The sequence below is a fragment of the Dipodomys ordii genome, unplaced genomic scaffold, assembly GCF_000151885.1.
Source record: "Dipodomys ordii isolate 6190 unplaced genomic scaffold, Dord_2.0 Scaffold23, whole genome shotgun sequence".
Classification (NCBI taxonomy): domain Eukaryota; kingdom Metazoa; phylum Chordata; class Mammalia; order Rodentia; family Heteromyidae; genus Dipodomys; species Dipodomys ordii.
Window position 1 is genome coordinate 6,001,307 of NW_012267239.1, and position 16,176 is coordinate 6,017,482.

Below are 16,176 nucleotides of genomic sequence, written 5' to 3' on the forward strand. Positions count from 1 at the left end.
CGCTGGGGGTCGGGAGGGGGAGCACTCACGTGCCACTCTGCACGCGCACCGACGACACCTTCTCCTGGTAGCCGTGCGCGTGGAAACTGGGCACGTCGTCATCCACGATCTCCATCTTCTTCCCCGTGAAGTTGGGGTTCTCGTACAGAGTGATCTTGTGCTCCTGGCTGTCCTGGAGGGAGGAGGGGGTGGCGACAGGTGAAGAGGGGGTTCCCTTCCCCTTTTCTAAGTGGCAGCCGCGGCACTCTCCACCCTCATGCTCCCCAGATATGGCTCTTTAGTCATTGCAGGCTCTCAGCGACTTTTATGAGCCAATGGGGGCTCAGAGAGGTAAAGAGCCTTGGCCACCGTCACACAGCTGAGAGCAGAAGGGCCAGTCAGGCGGGATCCCTGCCCTGGGTGTGTGCCAAGGCCAATGGGACCAGCCTTCCACAGGCCGAGCGGGGGCTGGCCGGGCTTAGAAGGATGGTTGGTAGAGAATAGCGGGGCACTGCTGGGCCTTTGCTCCTCAACACCTCACACTCTAGTAAGAATCAGGACCAAAATGAAGGGACAAAGGGTCAACAAATGCAGCTGTGGTACTCACTGGATCCTATACAACTTGTGGTGGGGGTGGGAGGGAAAATCTGGGAGAGAAGGAAGGAAGAGGTGAAATGTGCTCTTTGCCTGACTTACATAACTGTAGCCCCTGTATACATCACCTTGATAATAACAATTTAAATTTTAAAGAAAAAGAATCAGGAGGGAAGAGGTTTTGGAAGTTCCATACCTGGTGTGGAACACCCAGATTACTCTGTCTGTGTGTGTGTGTGTGTGTGTGTATGTGTGTGTTGGTCCTGGGGCTTGAACTCAGGGCCTGTGCCTGAGCTGTTTTACCCAAGGCTGACCCTCTACCACTTGAGCTCTATTTCGGGCTTTTTGGTGGTTAGAGATAGGAGTCTCATGCACCCCTGGGCTGGCTTTGAACCCTGATCCTCAGATCTCAGTCTCCTGAGTAGCTGGGATTATAGGTGTGAGGCACTGGCCCCCAGCCTATGTTTTAATATTCCCATGGCTGTTTGTGGAGCAGCTGCTTTGTGACAGGATTGCTCCATCCCAGTGAAGGGAGCCAGCGCCGGATGGAGGCTGGGGAGGCCCACCTTGCGGAGTTTCCCTTGGAGGACACGGTAAGGTCAGCCAGGCGCCCCCCGCCCCCATACCTGGCCCCGAGGTGCCCAAGGGGAGGGGAAGCAGTGAGCTTACCACTTTGATGGGCCTCAGGGAGCTGAGGGAGTCGGTCCTCCGGCTGCTGGTCCAGGAGTCCCAGCGGGGGTACTCGCCCTTCTCAAACACGAACTGCTCGCCCTTGCAGTTGGCCTGCTCGTAGCCCACCCAGCTGCCGAGGGGGAGGGGAGAGGGGGCACGGGTCAGGCATCCGCACGGGCAGGGCCCAACCTCTGCATTGCCAAGCAAGGAGAAGCCCCATTATTGTTATCCAGAACCTGGGGCCTGGATGCCATCAACCCAGAGCCCATAAGGACAGGGTCTACAAACTGCCGCTCACCGATGTCTACTCACGCCCTTCCCCTACGCGCACAGCACGGCCAGGCTCAGAGCCAGCCTTAGAACACAAAACAAAACTGAATCGGTGGGACTGGTGGAACTGGTGGAATCGGCAACACCAGCCAATCCCCACCAAGCCCAGGCTCCCAGCCGCACCCCGGCCCCCCCTGCAGAGTTCTCGAACTTTCTACAAAACCTCACCCATACCACGAGCTGATTGTTTATCATGCCGGTCTTAGGGCTTGAACTCAGGGCCTGGCCGCCGTCCCTCAGCTGTTTTGCTCAGGTCTGGCGCTCTACCACTTGAGCCACAGCGCCACTATCAGCTTTTCTGGTGGTTTATTGGTGATAAGAGTCTCATGGAGTTTCCTGCCCGGGCTGGCTTTGAACCGTGAGCCTCCTGAGTAGCTAGAATGACAGGCGTGAGCCACCAGCATCTGGCAATTTTGGGCTTAAAAGAAATTCTAACTATATACATAGTAAAAAGGCAATGTTTACTCCAAAATCATCACCATGAGTACTTTTAAATGGTAAAGTTGGCATCTGTGTGTGTGCTCTAAATCCTTAATTTCACATATTAACTTTGAACAATAAACAATGGTTATTTGCTTTAGTCATGCCTCTCAGGAGGCTGAAGCAGGAAGATCCCATGTCTGAGGCCATGGGCCAAAGACAAACAAATGAAAAAACAAACCCAAGTCAAAGCAAAGAGAGATACTGATCTTAAAATTTTAAGATTTATATTTTCAGAAAGAAAGGTGTGGAAAATCTGAGAGTTTGGGGACGTCTGGAGCAGAGCATTCGTTCAGCCAGTATGAGCTCCATGAGAACCGCCCCCAAACCCACCACACACACCAAAACACCTCGAGTAAATCATGTTGGAGAAATACAGCCACCAAAATGTTAAAAGATAACTAAAGCAGACAGCGGGCTCTAATGGCTCACGCCTGTGATCCCAGCTACTCCGGAGGCTGAGATCTGAGGGTCGCAGTTTGAAGCCAGCCCAGGGAAGGAAAGTCTGCAAGACTCTTCAATAAACCAGCAGAAAACCAGAAGTGGCGCTGTGGCTCAAGTGGTAGAGAGCTCGCCTTGAGCTGAAGAGCTCAGGGACGGCGCCCAGGCCCTGAGTTCAAGCCCCGTGACTGACAAAAATAAAATATTTTAAAAATGACTGAAAGATAAGAAAAACTCAGGTAACAGCACTCCAATGAGCAAGACTTCATTTGTCCAGAAAGGGGGGCCTGGGGTGCCCCCTACCACTGGGGCATTTCCCTTGGGGGTCCCCCCATCTCCCAGGCTACACCCATGGGACCCTGTCCTCAGCAAGTTCCCCTGGACCTCAAGGCGAGGTGCGGGTCAGCCTGGACCCCAGCATTCCTCAGCTGTTGGGGGTCCTGGGTCCCCCCCATTCCTGAGGATCCCACAGAAGATGGGGGCTGCGCTCACACACCCCCTCCCTCACAGACCTGAGCCCCCGATGTGCCCTGAAATCTGTGAGGGCTTGGGTCGGAGACGTGGGGGGCTCCAAGCTGGGGCTTCTGGCTGTGAACCTCCCGGGGAGAGGCAAGCCCACAGCCAGAGTCCGGCCATTTGAGACACATCCAATGGCCGTTCTAGAAACATCCAGGAAGTGTCTGGGAAGCACACCCCACAAGGGGCAACAGTTTCCCCCCCCCGAAATAAAAAGGCCTAATAACTCCCCTCCTCTCAGGGACACCCCTCCACCCCCAAGTGCGCGGCTGAGATTCGAACCCAGTGCTGTTTGCTCCCAAAGCATCAGTGCTTTCCGAAGGCCGCCAGACCCCCCACATCCTGACCCCCTAAGTCAGGCATCTAGGGGCTCAGAGAGGGAACATCCGCCCCCAGCCCCCCAGCCCTGTACACACGGTCCGGCCTGCACCAGGACGGAGCCCGCCTTCTCCACGCCCGTGTCCTTCAGGTTGGGGCAGGGCCCGCTGAGCTCGTGCGAGTGGCCCTGGAAGTTCTCCTGCTCAAACACGATGATCTGCAACGGGAAGGGGGGACGGTGAGGGGAGGGGAGGGAGATGTCACCACAACCTTCCAGCTCTAAGGCAGAAAACAGAAGCGGCTTGCAGGGCACTCGTGGGGGCCACTGAGCCCGAGGGCCTGCAGACAGCGTTTCCCCCACCAGAGCTGGCCTGGTAGAATCACACACGCACCTGCGCACAACTGCGCACACCTGAGCCCTTCCTCTAAGCCCCACCCCTCCGGGGGAGTCCTCTACTGCCTCCTCTTCCTTCCTTCCTTCCTTCCTTCCTTCCTTCCTTCCTTCCTTCCCTCCTTCCTTCCTTCCTTCCCTCCTTCCTTCCTTCCTTCCCTCCTTCCTTCCTTCCTTCCCTCCTTCCTTCCTTCCCTCTTTCTTTCCTTCCCTTCTTTTCTCCTCCCTCTCCCTCTCCTCCTCCTCCTCCTCCTTCTTCTCTTTCTTCTATGTGCTCTACTGCTTGAGCCACACCATACAGCATTGGTTATTACCCAGTCATGTCCTCAGTCTGTGCCCAGGCCCAGGTGGCCTGAGCTGCCATCCTCCTCCGGGTGCGTCCTCATGTTGCTGGGGATGATAGACACATAGCACCTTGCCCAGCCCTTGGTTGAGATGTGTGTGTGTGTGTGTGTGTGTGTGTGAGTGTGTGTGTCTGTGCATGCCAGTCTGGGGCCTGAACTCAGAATCCTGTACTCCTTGCATGGCTCTTTTGTTCAAGGCTAGCACTGTACCGCGTGAGCCACAGCTCTGCTTCCAGCTTCCTGGTGGTTCATTGGAGATCGGAGTCTCACAAGCTTTCCTACCCAGGCTGGCTTTGCACTGCGATGCTTGGATCTCAGCCTCCCGTGTAGCCGGGATGACAGGCCAGAGCCACCGCACTGCACCGGGCGACCTACTAGGAACATGACTCCCCGGGATCCTCCAGAGAAACAGAACGGCTCCCCACACAAAACAAAAGGAAGCAAGAGAGTCACCGAGGACTCCCAGCCAAGTGCTGACTGGAGGGGCCCGTGGGAAGCAGGGGCCAGGGCTGCCCCCTACCTCCCCAGCATGGCCTCTGCATAGAGAAGAGAGCGCAGGGCCCCGGGCTGGGGGAGGGGGCACAGCACCCAGCCACTGAGGCAGCTGGGCCTGCCCAAGCCCCAGATTAGCAGAACAAAGGAAGCAGAGAGAGCGGCCTGCATTCCAGGCCGGCAGTCAGTCAGTCCAGCTCTGGTGCTCGCTGACCTGGCCGCCGATGGGGTCAGGAGAGGGGCGCCGGTGGCCGGCCGCCTCCACCTGCTGTGCAACCCTAGGAAGAACTTGACTCCTCTGGGCCTCACTTCTCCCATCCGCTAGGCGGAAGATGGAGCCCGTCTTCCGGCCTTAGAGAACAATCTGGAAGCATCTGGGGGCTTTTGTTTGTGGTGCTCCTGGCCTGGGAGGTGCTGGCCCTGAGGAAGTTCAGCCAGCCCAGCATTTGCCTCTGAGGACCATGAGGACGGATCTAGAATCTTCCACACTGTCCAGGCATTTTGGTTTGGTTTTTTTTGGTGCCACCGAGGTTTGAACTCAGGGCCTTGCATTTTGCTCAAGGCTTGCTAGCTCTGTGGCGGGCACTCTACCACCGAGCCACACCTTCAGCCCAGCTTTTTGCTGGCTCATCCAAGATGAGAGACCTTTCTCAGACCTTTCTAGGGTCCTCAGATCTCAGCCTCCTGAGTGGCTGGGATTACAGGCATGAGCCACCAGCCCCTGCCATGCGGCTGAATCTTCTAAGCCTGCAGCTTCGAATATGGTACGACCAACCAGGCCCACGTGGCTGGTGAGCACGGGAAGCCAGCCCACGTTAAGATGTTCTGTAAGCAGAAAAATCCACATCTACTTTCCTTAGACGTCGTGTGAAGGGGGAATTCTTAGGTTAATTGTCCATTAAAGGCTCACAGTCGGCTTGTGACTGTGAACAAAGTATTAGGTGAAAATTCATTTCACCTGTGTTGGTTTTCTTCCCTTTTTTTTATTTTGGTGATGTGACTTCTGGAAAGCATCGATTAAGCTCGCAGCTTTAAATGAGTTTAGAGCCTGTTCGCGCTGTTCCTGAAATCCACCCATGCTCACTAGCAACCCCGGGGCCTTTGCACCTGCTGCTCCCCCACCCTTACCAGGATTCTCATTGACCTCTACCTCCAATTCCCCTCACATCTCCAGGCAGGTCTCTGTGCACATGTCATCTCCTCGGAGGGCCTGGGACCCCTCCCCACCACCCAACCCTACCCCCTCCCTGTTGGCTCTGGGGAGACTCTTACCCTGTGAAGACTTCTCACTCCTGGTATTTGTTTGCTTATTGTCTCTCTGTCCTCTGAGCACACAGAACCCAAAGGACAGACAGAGCAGGCGGGGGCTGGACCAGCTCTGCCCAGCCAGGTCAGGCATGGAGGCAGACACGGGGGGGGGAGGGGAAGGCGGGGGGGGTCCTCGTGGGACCCTTCCCCCACCCCACTCTGGAGCAGAATGACAGAGAGACAGTGGGGGGGCAGCTGGCAGGGGCCTGGGGTCACCAGGATCTGCCCCACCTCAGGAGGGGGCTCTCGGCGGGCACTGGCTGACGGGCACTGAAGGCAGGCCAGGTGTAGGCTCAGCCTGATCTCTCCACCTCTTCACAGCCACCCTGCCTGTCAGTCTGACAGAGGCAGGAACCAGGGCCCAGAGAGGTCAAGTGACTGGCCCTGGGTCACACAGCAGGACTGGGTCTGAATATTGCATGCTAACCTCCATCTCCAACAGGGACGTAGAACCAAGCCCAGTGCACAGATCAGGGAGACTGAGGCCCAGAGAGGAAAAGGGGTGATAGGGGTACTGGCAGAAGGGAAACCGAGTCTGTAGGAGGATTGCTCGTCCCCTCCCCCCCCAGTACCTTGGGGTTGAGGGGCTGCGGCTTGCCCGCCTGGGTCTGATGGTCTGCAGCCATGGTGGGGTATCCGTGCAGGTGTCACCTGGAAAACACAAGAACTGTGGGACCCCGGGGGACCCCGCTGCTCCCAGCTCATCCTGGAACACGGCGTTCGGAGGCAGCTGCTGCCTGCAAACCTTGGCTTCCCTCCTGACTGACCAGACTGGCACGGGGCAGACGGGGAGTGGGGTTCCCCAATAGTGCGGGGCTCAACTAGAGCCCCAGGTGAGGTCCTGGCCCCCCACTTGCTGAGGAGAGGCAGAGCCCGCGGGGACACACCCCGCCCCGCCCACAATGAACCCCTGCCTCTTGTTCCCCCACCCATTCCTCCCCTCTGCGCCTTTGCCTGTCTCCCCAACACCCAGACCCGAGACAGGATGGAAGGCCAGCCGGGGCAGGTGGGGACGGGGACTCCTCCATCAATCCAGGGCTCCCACACACACACCCAGCCCACCCCCAGAAAGAAGAAAATCAGTTCAACGGCTTGGGAGCTGGTCAGCTGGTCCATCCCAGAATCCCGCCTTCGGAGCTGTGGGGTGCTGGGTCCCAGCCCACCCCTCTCTGTCTCTGTCTCTGTCTCTCTCTCACACACACACAGCCGGAGTGGGGGGTCCTCAAGCTCAAGTTGGCAAAGCTCCATTGTCCAGCGCGGGCACCGATCCTGCCACCTTGGGCGGCCCCGGCTCCCTTCCTTCCTCCCTGGGCCTCAGTGATGCATCTGCACACAGGGCTGCAGCGGCGCCTCAGAGGATCTGTGCGCAGGGCCGAGGGGCCGAGGCGCAGCACCCCCACCCCTGCTCAACACGGCTACGTGGCAGAGCACAGTGGCACCGAACCACCTGCCCCCCGAGACCCGCGGTTCCCCAAGACTGCCCACAGAGGGGGCATCTGGGGCGGGGAGTGGGGGCACTGACGGCGCGGCCCCAGGAGCCATCAACGCCGAGGGCAGGCTCGCCAGACCTTCCGTGGATTTGCCCGCACACTGGCCAGGAGAACGCGGGTGTTGGCCAAGGGCTTTATATTCATAAGGGGGTCCCCAGGCCGTTCGCCCAGGGCCCCCCATACCCCATGATCGCAGAGGAGTGAGGACACACAGAGAAGGACAGGCAGGGCCAGCCCTGAAGTCTCTGCCCAAGCTGGCCTCTAGGCGACAGGCAGGCGGGCCCCGGGAAGGGGAGGGAAGGAGGGCGGAGGGGCGCTTACCCGCGTACCCGAACACCAGCCCCGGGAGTGCCCTGGAGCCCGGCGGCAGGAGGTGGCCTTTATACCTTCCCCAGCGGCGCCCGTGCCAAGACGGGGATCGCTGCGTGCCCGCCGAGTGCAGGGCGAGAATGCGGGATTAGCTCCGCATCCAAGCGCGGTCAGCAAATGCCCGCGGCCATTGTCTCCACACAATAATGTCATTAGCTGTCAGACCCGGCCGCGCCAGGGCGGTCATGCGGATGGTCAAGGAGATGCCCGCTTTGCATGCATCAGCCCTCCGGCTGCCAGGACAGGGCCGTGCCAGGTTCACAGGCCCGGTCACCGCACCCCCGGGCATGGAGGACAAAAGGCATCTCGGGCTCTGCGTACAGACGATGGGCATCCGGCAGAGCCCCACATTTATCCCTCCGCCTGCCCATGCAAAACACATGAGTCCACCCACCCCTGACCGTCCATCCACTATCCATCCATCCACCCACCCATCCACCCATCCACTCACCCATCTATCCATCCACTATCCATCCATCCACCCACCCATCCACCCATCCACTCACCCATCTATCCATCCACTATCCATCCATCCACCCACCCATCCATCCATCCACCCATCCACCCACCCACCCATCCATCCATCCATCCATCCACCCACCCATCCATCCATCCACATCCATCCATCCATCCATCCACCCACCCATCCATCCATCCATCCACCCACCCATCCATCCATCCACTATCCATCCATCCACCCACCCACCCATCCATCCACCCACCCATCCATCCATCCACTCACCCATCCATCCACCCATTCATCCATCTACCCACCCATCCATCCATCCACCCATCCATCCATCCACCCATCCATCCACCCACCCATCCATCCATCCACCCACCTACCCATCCATCCACCCATCCGTCCACCCATCCATGCATCCATTCACTCCTGTCTACCCACCTGTCCACCTATCTGTCCATCTATTCATCTATCCATCCTTCCACCCACCTGTCCATCCACCCATCCACTCACCCATCTGACCAGCCATCATGTCCATCTGTTCACTTGTCCATCCATCCATCCATCCATCTGTGCAAATATTCACCTATCCATCCATCCACCCACCCACCTGTCCACCCATCCATCCATCCACCCACCGGTCTATCCATCCATATATTTACCCACATGTCTACCCACATGCCCATCCACTCATTCCCCATCCACATACCCACCCACTCATTCATCCATCCACTCAGTGTCCATACATCTATCCACTGGCTGTCTCCACCCACCCATCCATTCACCTGCTTGTCTGTCCATCCATCCACCTATCCATCCATCTATCTACCCATACAATAAATAATACCTCTTGAACTTGCAGTCTGTGCAAGCTGTGTTCTAGGGGTCAGGGTTAGGCAGGAGATGGCCCCCCGCCTGGCCCATCCAGGGAGAGAAGTTAGCCCAGAAACACAGCGTGGAGGAGAGCTGGGGAGCTGGTTCTGTGCGGTCAGAGACTCTCCCAAAGCAGGTCGCATTGCTTTGATGTGGCTTGCAAAGCCCAGAGCCACGGTGGGCAGGGTCCCGGGCATGCAGGCAGGGCCCGGGAGGCCCGCTGAAGAAAGCGGACTTCTTCAGGGCCCCTGGGATCCTGGACACAGAGGTCTGGAGAAACTTCCGGGAGCTCTTCCCACTGTGCTGGTGGGCACTTCCTGTCCCTCCCCCACTGCACTGCACTGGTGGGCACTTCCTGTCCCCCCTCCCACCACACTGCACTGGTGGGCACTTCCTGTCCCCCCTCCCACCACACTGCACTGGTGGGCACTTCCTGTTCCCCCCCCCCCACGCCTCTGCAGACCAGGCCTTCGCTTCACCTTGAGGCCAAGGTCAGGAGCTATGCTGGGTTTGGAAACCTAGGATTGTAGATACCTGCTTTCCACCCCCACCCCGTCCACACGCGCATGCACACAGCACGCACGGACACACACACGTGTACCTCACATTCACGTGCGCACCCGCGTTCCTTCTCTCTGGGCCCCGGTCGCCCTCGATTTTCCTTTGCTCCACCAGCAGGTGGGGTCTGCAGATCCCAGGACCGACACATCCTAAGAGCTGTGTCCTGTTCTAGATGATGACAATACACCACAACAGAAATCTGGGGAGGGAGGGGGCGAAATATGGCAGCTGCCCAGACCACACACGGGAAGACTGCAGGACCCAGGAACCCCACCCACGCTGCCCCGAAGAACAGAAGGCAGGAAGGCGTGCGGGCCCACATTCCAGGGCCCCGGTCACATGAGTGGACAGGCGGAGGAGGCGTGAGCAGCCCTTGCCGGATGAACGGGTACACAGAACTCGTACGCAGAGTGGAATATTACTCGGCTGTTAAGAGGGAGGGAATTGGAAGTCATGTGATCACCTGGCTGCCCCGTGCCAAGGTTTTGTGGGAGACAGTGACGTGGGCCCCCAAGAACAATGGGGGATGATCCACGTTAGAGTGAATTAGACTGTTCCAGAAAACCACGCAGACATCCAAGTACACAGCACAAAGAAAAGGTTTATTGCGGGGAAAGGGGCAGGGAGAGGTAGTGCTGGCTATTGTCTGAGGCGGTCTATCTAGGAGGTTTAGGAGGCGGAGGCCCTGGTGTGGACTTGAAGGCCAGGGGCTTCACCATGGTGGACTAGGATTCATGGCTGCCGCCCACCTAGTAGTAAGGAGCTTGCAGCTACCCCAACCTGAAGGTCACTCTAAGGGGCTCTTGCTGCTTTAGATGGGGGTAGCCGTCCCAGAGCAGTGCCATCCCAAGGTAGAGGGGGCTGGAGGCTGATTATTTACTGCCTTTACTACATGGGCCTGGTGTTGCTGGGAAGGGAGCACGCGAAGCTGTGGAAAGGAGCGTACTGGGCTACCATTCTGCCTATTGGCGGCCGCTAGAGGAGGGAAGCTCCCAGCCAGAGTGGTGAAAAGCATGGGTTTCACCCCAGCCCTTCCCCCGCCTCGGTTTCCTCCCCTCCCCAGGACGGAAGACTCCTCTTCCTTCCGCCTGGGAGGGTCCAGGTATTCCAGAGCATGGAGACAAAAACTCTCAAGGGGGATTCTTTGGGAAACCTGCTGCTCTGTGGCCCCAATACAGGAGCCCCAACCCCGGGAGGCTCCACAGCCACAGCTGACTCATTCACCCGCCACATGGCCAGAAACACGGGGCTAGGCCTTCTGTCTCTCCATCTCTCCCCTCCTTCCTCCCCTCCCTTTCTTCCTCCCTTCCTTCCAGCTTTCTTTGTGTGTGTCGATCCTAGAGCTTAGACTCAGGGCCTGGGCGCTCTCCCTGAACTTTTCCACCTCAAGGCTTGTGCTCTACCTCTTGAGCCACAGCTCCACTTCCAGCCATTTTGCTGGAGATAAGAGACTCATGGACTTTCCTGCCTGGGATGGCTTCAAACCACAATCCTCAGATCTCAGCCTCCAGAGTAACTCCTGGCCTGGTATTTTTCTTTTGCAGCCTCTAGTTCAGAATAGGCGTCAGGACAGAGATGACCAGCAAACGGAGCCTTTCTCTCCACCCACCCATCCATCCATCCATCCCCCACCCATCCACCCATCCATTTATTCACTCATCTGTTCATTCATCCACCCTCACACACATTCACCATACATCGTCTTTCTTTCCTCTGTCCAGCCAGGCCTTGACTGCTGGCTGGTGTTAGAGGCGTGCCTCGCCAGACCGGGCTGTGGGTTCTTCAGATCTCCAAGCCCTTGGCTTTTAGCGTGACCTGAGCCATTGGCTTGTTTAAACAACGAGCTGGGTGAAGCAGAGCCGGGGGCTGCTCCGGAGCGCGCCAGGCTCGGTGCACAGAGCAGGCTGGGCAGGCTGAATCCATGATAAGGCAGAGGCGAAGCGGGAGGCTCCGGTCCCGGGTCTCCCAGGAGGCTGAGTCATTTGGGATCCGGGAGGGTGGGTGGTAGGGGTCCGGGAAAGGGAGGCGCTGGGTCTTCCCTGGGTTTGATCCCAGGCTGGGGAGCGAGCTGTGGGGAGACTGCGGGGCGGCCTCGCGGAGCGGCACTGGGAGAGGAGCTCGGCAGCAGAGGGAGAAGAAACACGAAGTGAGCCAGCCTGGGACTGTTTGTTACGCAGCAGAGCTGGGCCGATGCACCCAGGAGAGGCGAGGCCCGGCAGCGGGGAGGACACCGCGCCATCGCTGCGGGGGAAGGGCACGGAATGGCCTCCAGGGCTTTTCCAGCATGGATCGAGGCCTCCCCCAGCCCCCAGCCTCTGACCCCCGCGGGGGGGCGGGGGTACCAGGCAGCACGCCATCGAGCTGGCCCTTGGAGCCCTTGGCTGTGTGACCCCAGAGCTTGGTTTGCCCTCTCTGAGGCCTCGCTGGCAGGTCATGGGGGTTGGAGGCTTTGGCGGGGGCACGTGTGCACCACTGGCCACCCTGAGTTGTCCTAGATTTGGGGGTCCCGCTGAGCCCCACATCTAGAATCAGCCCAGCTCCAGCCCTAGCACTGCCCCTGGCCGGGGGGGGGGAGGCCACCTCCCTGCATCAGCCCCCCATCGAGCCTCCTCCAGCCACACTGCCTGGCCCGGGCCTGGGGGCTGTGCACGGAGACCAGGCGCGGGTGAACACAGGTTCGCCCATTACCGGCACTGACACCACAGTGTGGAAGGCCTCCTGCCCGGCCGGGAGAAGGGCCCGCGGGACGCACCCCCGCTGAGGGCCTCTCCCACCTCACAGCTGGGCGACCGCAGTCCATCCAAACCCACCCGGGGCCGCCCGGCCCACCGAAGCACACAGCCAAGTGGGTGCGAGTCAGCTTCCCTGCTGGAGGTAGTCGCTGAGGTGTCCTGTTCCCTGGGGGTCTCCCGTGCCCCCCGCACCCGCCGCCACCGGAGGGACCCGGGGGGGGCTGACGGGGGCTCCGAGGGAGATCAAGGCCGCAACACACGCGGCTGGGCTCGAACCGGTAGGCAGACGGAGGTCCCTGAATGGGCTGGAAAAGTCAGCCCTCAGCCGCTGTCAGTCAGGCCCCCACGGTGTCCCCCCCCCGCCCCCACCGCCCCACGGGACGCAGAGGCTCCGCAGAGGCCGGGGATGGGGTGGGACCGGCCTCCACCCCGGCCCCCAGCCTCCCCCTCACTCCATCCCAGACCCGTCGGGTCCCGGGTCATCTCCCCACCACCCAGGCACCGTCCTGTCTCAGGCTTCCACCGGCTCTTTCTGGAATGTTCTGGAATGTTCTCCCCCTCCATCGTGTCTTGCGCCAAATGTCACCAGCACACCCCGCAACTGCTGCTCTTCCTCAGCACTGGGGACTTTCAAACCTACTTGGTCCAAACCTATGTGTTCGCGCTTCTCCCTCACCCCCACCCAAAGGCCAGGTCCTAGTACTCTGGGCCCAAGGCCTTGGACAGACACCCACCGCGGACATGGCGCCCAGCAGTGTTGGTGACGACAGAGATCCAGGAGAGGAAGACAGGTGCATGGGGGGAGGGGTGCGGGGAGCAGGATTAACGGATGGTGGACGGTGGACAGACAGGTGGATGGATGATGGATGGATGGGTGGATAGATGAGTAAGTGGATGGATGGTGGATGGTGGACAGATGGATGGATGATGGACAGATGGTGGATGGTGGACAGATGAGTGGATGGTGGACAGATGGATGGATGATGGACAGATGGTGTGGACAGATGAGTGAATGATGGACAGATGGTGGATGGTGGACAGATGGATGGATGATGGACAGATGGTGGATGGTGGACAGATGAGTGGATGGTGGACAGATGGATGGATGATGGACAGATGGTGGATGGTGGACAGATGAGTGAATGATGGACAGATGGTGGATGGTGGACAGATGGATGGATGATGGACAGATGGTGGATGGTGGACAGATGGATGGATGATGGGCAGATGGTGGATGGTGGACAGATGAGTGGATGATGGACAGATGGTGGATGATGGACAGATGGTGGATGGTGGACAGATGAGTAGAGGGAGGGCTGGCTAGATGACGGACAGACCGATGTGTGGGTCAGGAGCGGAGGCACAGACGTTCCGGTGGAGGGAGACAACGCTACAGACAGTCATGGCGGGAGACGCACGAGCCTTGCTGAGAACCGCTCCCCGGCGTCCACCCGGCCCTCTCCACGTGTGCTTGGGGGGGTCTCCGGACCCTCCAGCCCGGCCCAGGAGAAGAGACAGAGCGGCATGGCAGGGGGGGTGGGACCCCAGGCTTTATTGAGCAGGTTCTGGGCGGGGAGGAGGTGGGCGGGGCCCGGCCCGGGCGGCCCGCGGCTCCGTGCGGTGTGGTGCAGTTCGGCCCGGGCTCAGCTGCTGAGGAAGCAGCCCCGCTTGTGCCACTTCTGGTCCCGGATGCGGCGCACGGACTGCAGCTGCGGCTGGCCGGCCTCCCACTCGTTCCAGTGGCGCAGCTCGCCCCGCTCCAGCACGTACTGCCGCCCGCGGTAGCCGGGGAACTCGTAGCCGACCCACCTGCCGGGGGAGGCCGCACGGGGTTAGCCCCCAGCGCCCCCAGACACGGTGCCTCTGAGCCCTGGGATTCTGTTCCTTCTGCCGAGAACACGCATCCCTTCCACCACCTCCCTGCTGCCTTTTCCTTTCCATCCTCTGGTTTTGTTTCGTTTTGCTGGTCCTGGGGCTTGAACTCAGGGCCTGGGCGCTGTCCCCGAGAGTCTTAATGCTCAAGGCTAGCGCTCTACCAACTTGAGCCATTGCACCACTTCTGGATTTTTCTGAGTAGTTCATTGGACATAAGAAGCGTGTGGACTTTTCTGCCCCGGGGCTGGCTTTGAACCGCGATCCTCAGGTCGCAGCCTCCTGAGTAGCTAGGGTGACAGGCGTGAGCCACCGACACCTGGCCCTTTCCATGCTGCCTAATGCAGTTTTCTTGTCTCTTTCTCCACCTCCACCCCTAGGCTGAATCAAGCTCCCCTTGGGGTTCTCAGAACCCCGGGGTGTCCACACAACTACCCCGATCACAGTAAGCCTGGAACACATTGCCTCATCCAGCCCCAACACCAGGCCCACAGGACAGAGTTACTGAGCAGATGACCAGGGCCCAGCCCCAGGTGGCCGGCCCAGGAACCACGCCCAGCAACGTGACCCTAGGAGACATCACGCCTCGAAGGAGGGTGGTGGCAGCCTGTCCTGTGTCCTGCTCAGGTGATTGATAGCTGTCGATCTCCACGGGACCGTGGGTCACAGACCCTGCCAAGTGGGGGCTTTGTTGTTCTCAAAGTGCCGGGGATTGACCCCCAGGGCTTCTCACATGCTAAGGAAGCAATCTACCACTGGGCTACCCTCCACACGCTCTGGCTCTGTCATCTAAACTGGCCTGCGACTAGTGATTCTCCTGCCTCAGCTTCCCAAGGCCCAGGATGACAGGTGTGCACCACCCTACTTGTCCAACATGCAACATTCTGTTGAATGGAGAGTGTGGCTGGCAGGAAGGAGGCTGGGGCGGGGGAACACGTGGGGACGGGGTCCCTTACGTCCCATTGATGACGCGGATACTGGCCACGCGGTCCTGGAAGCCGTGAGCCCACAGGCTGGGCACGTCATCATCCACTATCTCCATCTTGCGGCCACTGAACGCTGGGTTCTCGAACAGGTGCAGCTTGTGATCCGGGCTGTCCTGGGGGCGAGATCAGATCCCGGGGAAGAAGGGCTGGGTCACCCCCAAACCCACTGCAGGAGGGAAGGGGGGGTCCCAGGAGACACCCTGAGAGCAGGCGCACCGGGAATCTCAGAGCCACAATAAGAGGGAAGGGGCCTCCGGGTCTCAACACAGAGAGGGAAACTGAGGCCCAGAGCAGGCGGCAGAAGACCATGATGTTGTAAATGATTGGTTTCCCGGCCCATCCCATTGCTCTCTAAGGGGATGGAGGGCTGGCCCGGGCCTGGCTGTGTGGCTTCCGGTGTGTGATTTGTTTTGTGTTGTTTTTGGTGGGTCGTGGGGCTTGAACTGGGGGATGGGGGCCCCACGGGGAGGGGTAGGGACCCCTGGGGTGGGACTTACGATGCTCAGCGGCCGGAGGGACAGCAGGCTGTCGCTGCGGTGGCTGTTGGACCAGGCGTCCCAGCGCGGGTAATCTCCCTTCTCCAGGACAAACTGCTCCCCGCGGAAGGCCCTGCGCTCGAACGCCAGCCACCTGCCGGGGGACAGGCAGCGGCTGGGCGTAGGGGACCAGGCCTAAGGGGAGACCCCACCCTCCCCCCTTTTTTTGCCAGTCCTGGGGTTTGAACTCAGGGCCTGGGCGCCGTCCCTGAGTCTTTTTGTTCCCCAGACTAGCACTCTACTACTTGAGCTGCAGCGCCACTGCCAGATTTTTCTGAGTAGTGTACTGCAGATAAGAGTCTCGTGGAGGGCTGGGAAGGTGGCTCAGTGGTACAGTGCTTGCCTCGCATGCATGAGGCCCTGGGTTCGATTCCTCAGCACCACATAAGCAAAAAGAAAAAAGCCAGAAGTGGTGCTGTGGCTCAAGTG

At 59.5% G+C, this 16,176-nt stretch overlaps 2 protein-coding genes across 2 annotated transcripts in view; both read right to left on the reverse strand.

The window, feature by feature from the left end:
- Crybb2 (crystallin, beta B2) overlaps positions 1–6,510 on the reverse strand; it is an 8,635-nt gene extending 2,125 nt beyond the window's left edge. Inside the window, exons 1-4 of the mRNA XM_013014497.1 lie at positions 6,438–6,510; positions 3,429–3,547; positions 1,243–1,375; positions 30–172 (exon numbers count right to left, since the gene is read on the reverse strand). Coding sequence (XP_012869951.1) covers positions 30–172; positions 1,243–1,375; positions 3,429–3,547; positions 6,438–6,491 — 449 coding nt within the window. The 5' untranslated portion in view covers positions 6,492–6,510. The remainder of the gene's footprint in view (positions 1–29; positions 173–1,242; positions 1,376–3,428; positions 3,548–6,437) is intronic.
- A 7,479-nt stretch (positions 6,511–13,989) lies between these two features.
- The window catches only part of Crybb3 (crystallin, beta B3), a 3,532-nt gene continuing 1,345 nt past the window's right edge, over positions 13,990–16,176 (reverse strand). The window contains exons 3-5 of the mRNA XM_013014496.1: positions 15,709–15,841; positions 15,182–15,324; positions 13,990–14,162 (exon numbers count right to left, since the gene is read on the reverse strand). Coding sequence (XP_012869950.1) covers positions 13,997–14,162; positions 15,182–15,324; positions 15,709–15,841 — 442 coding nt within the window. The 3' untranslated portion in view covers positions 13,990–13,996. The remainder of the gene's footprint in view (positions 14,163–15,181; positions 15,325–15,708; positions 15,842–16,176) is intronic.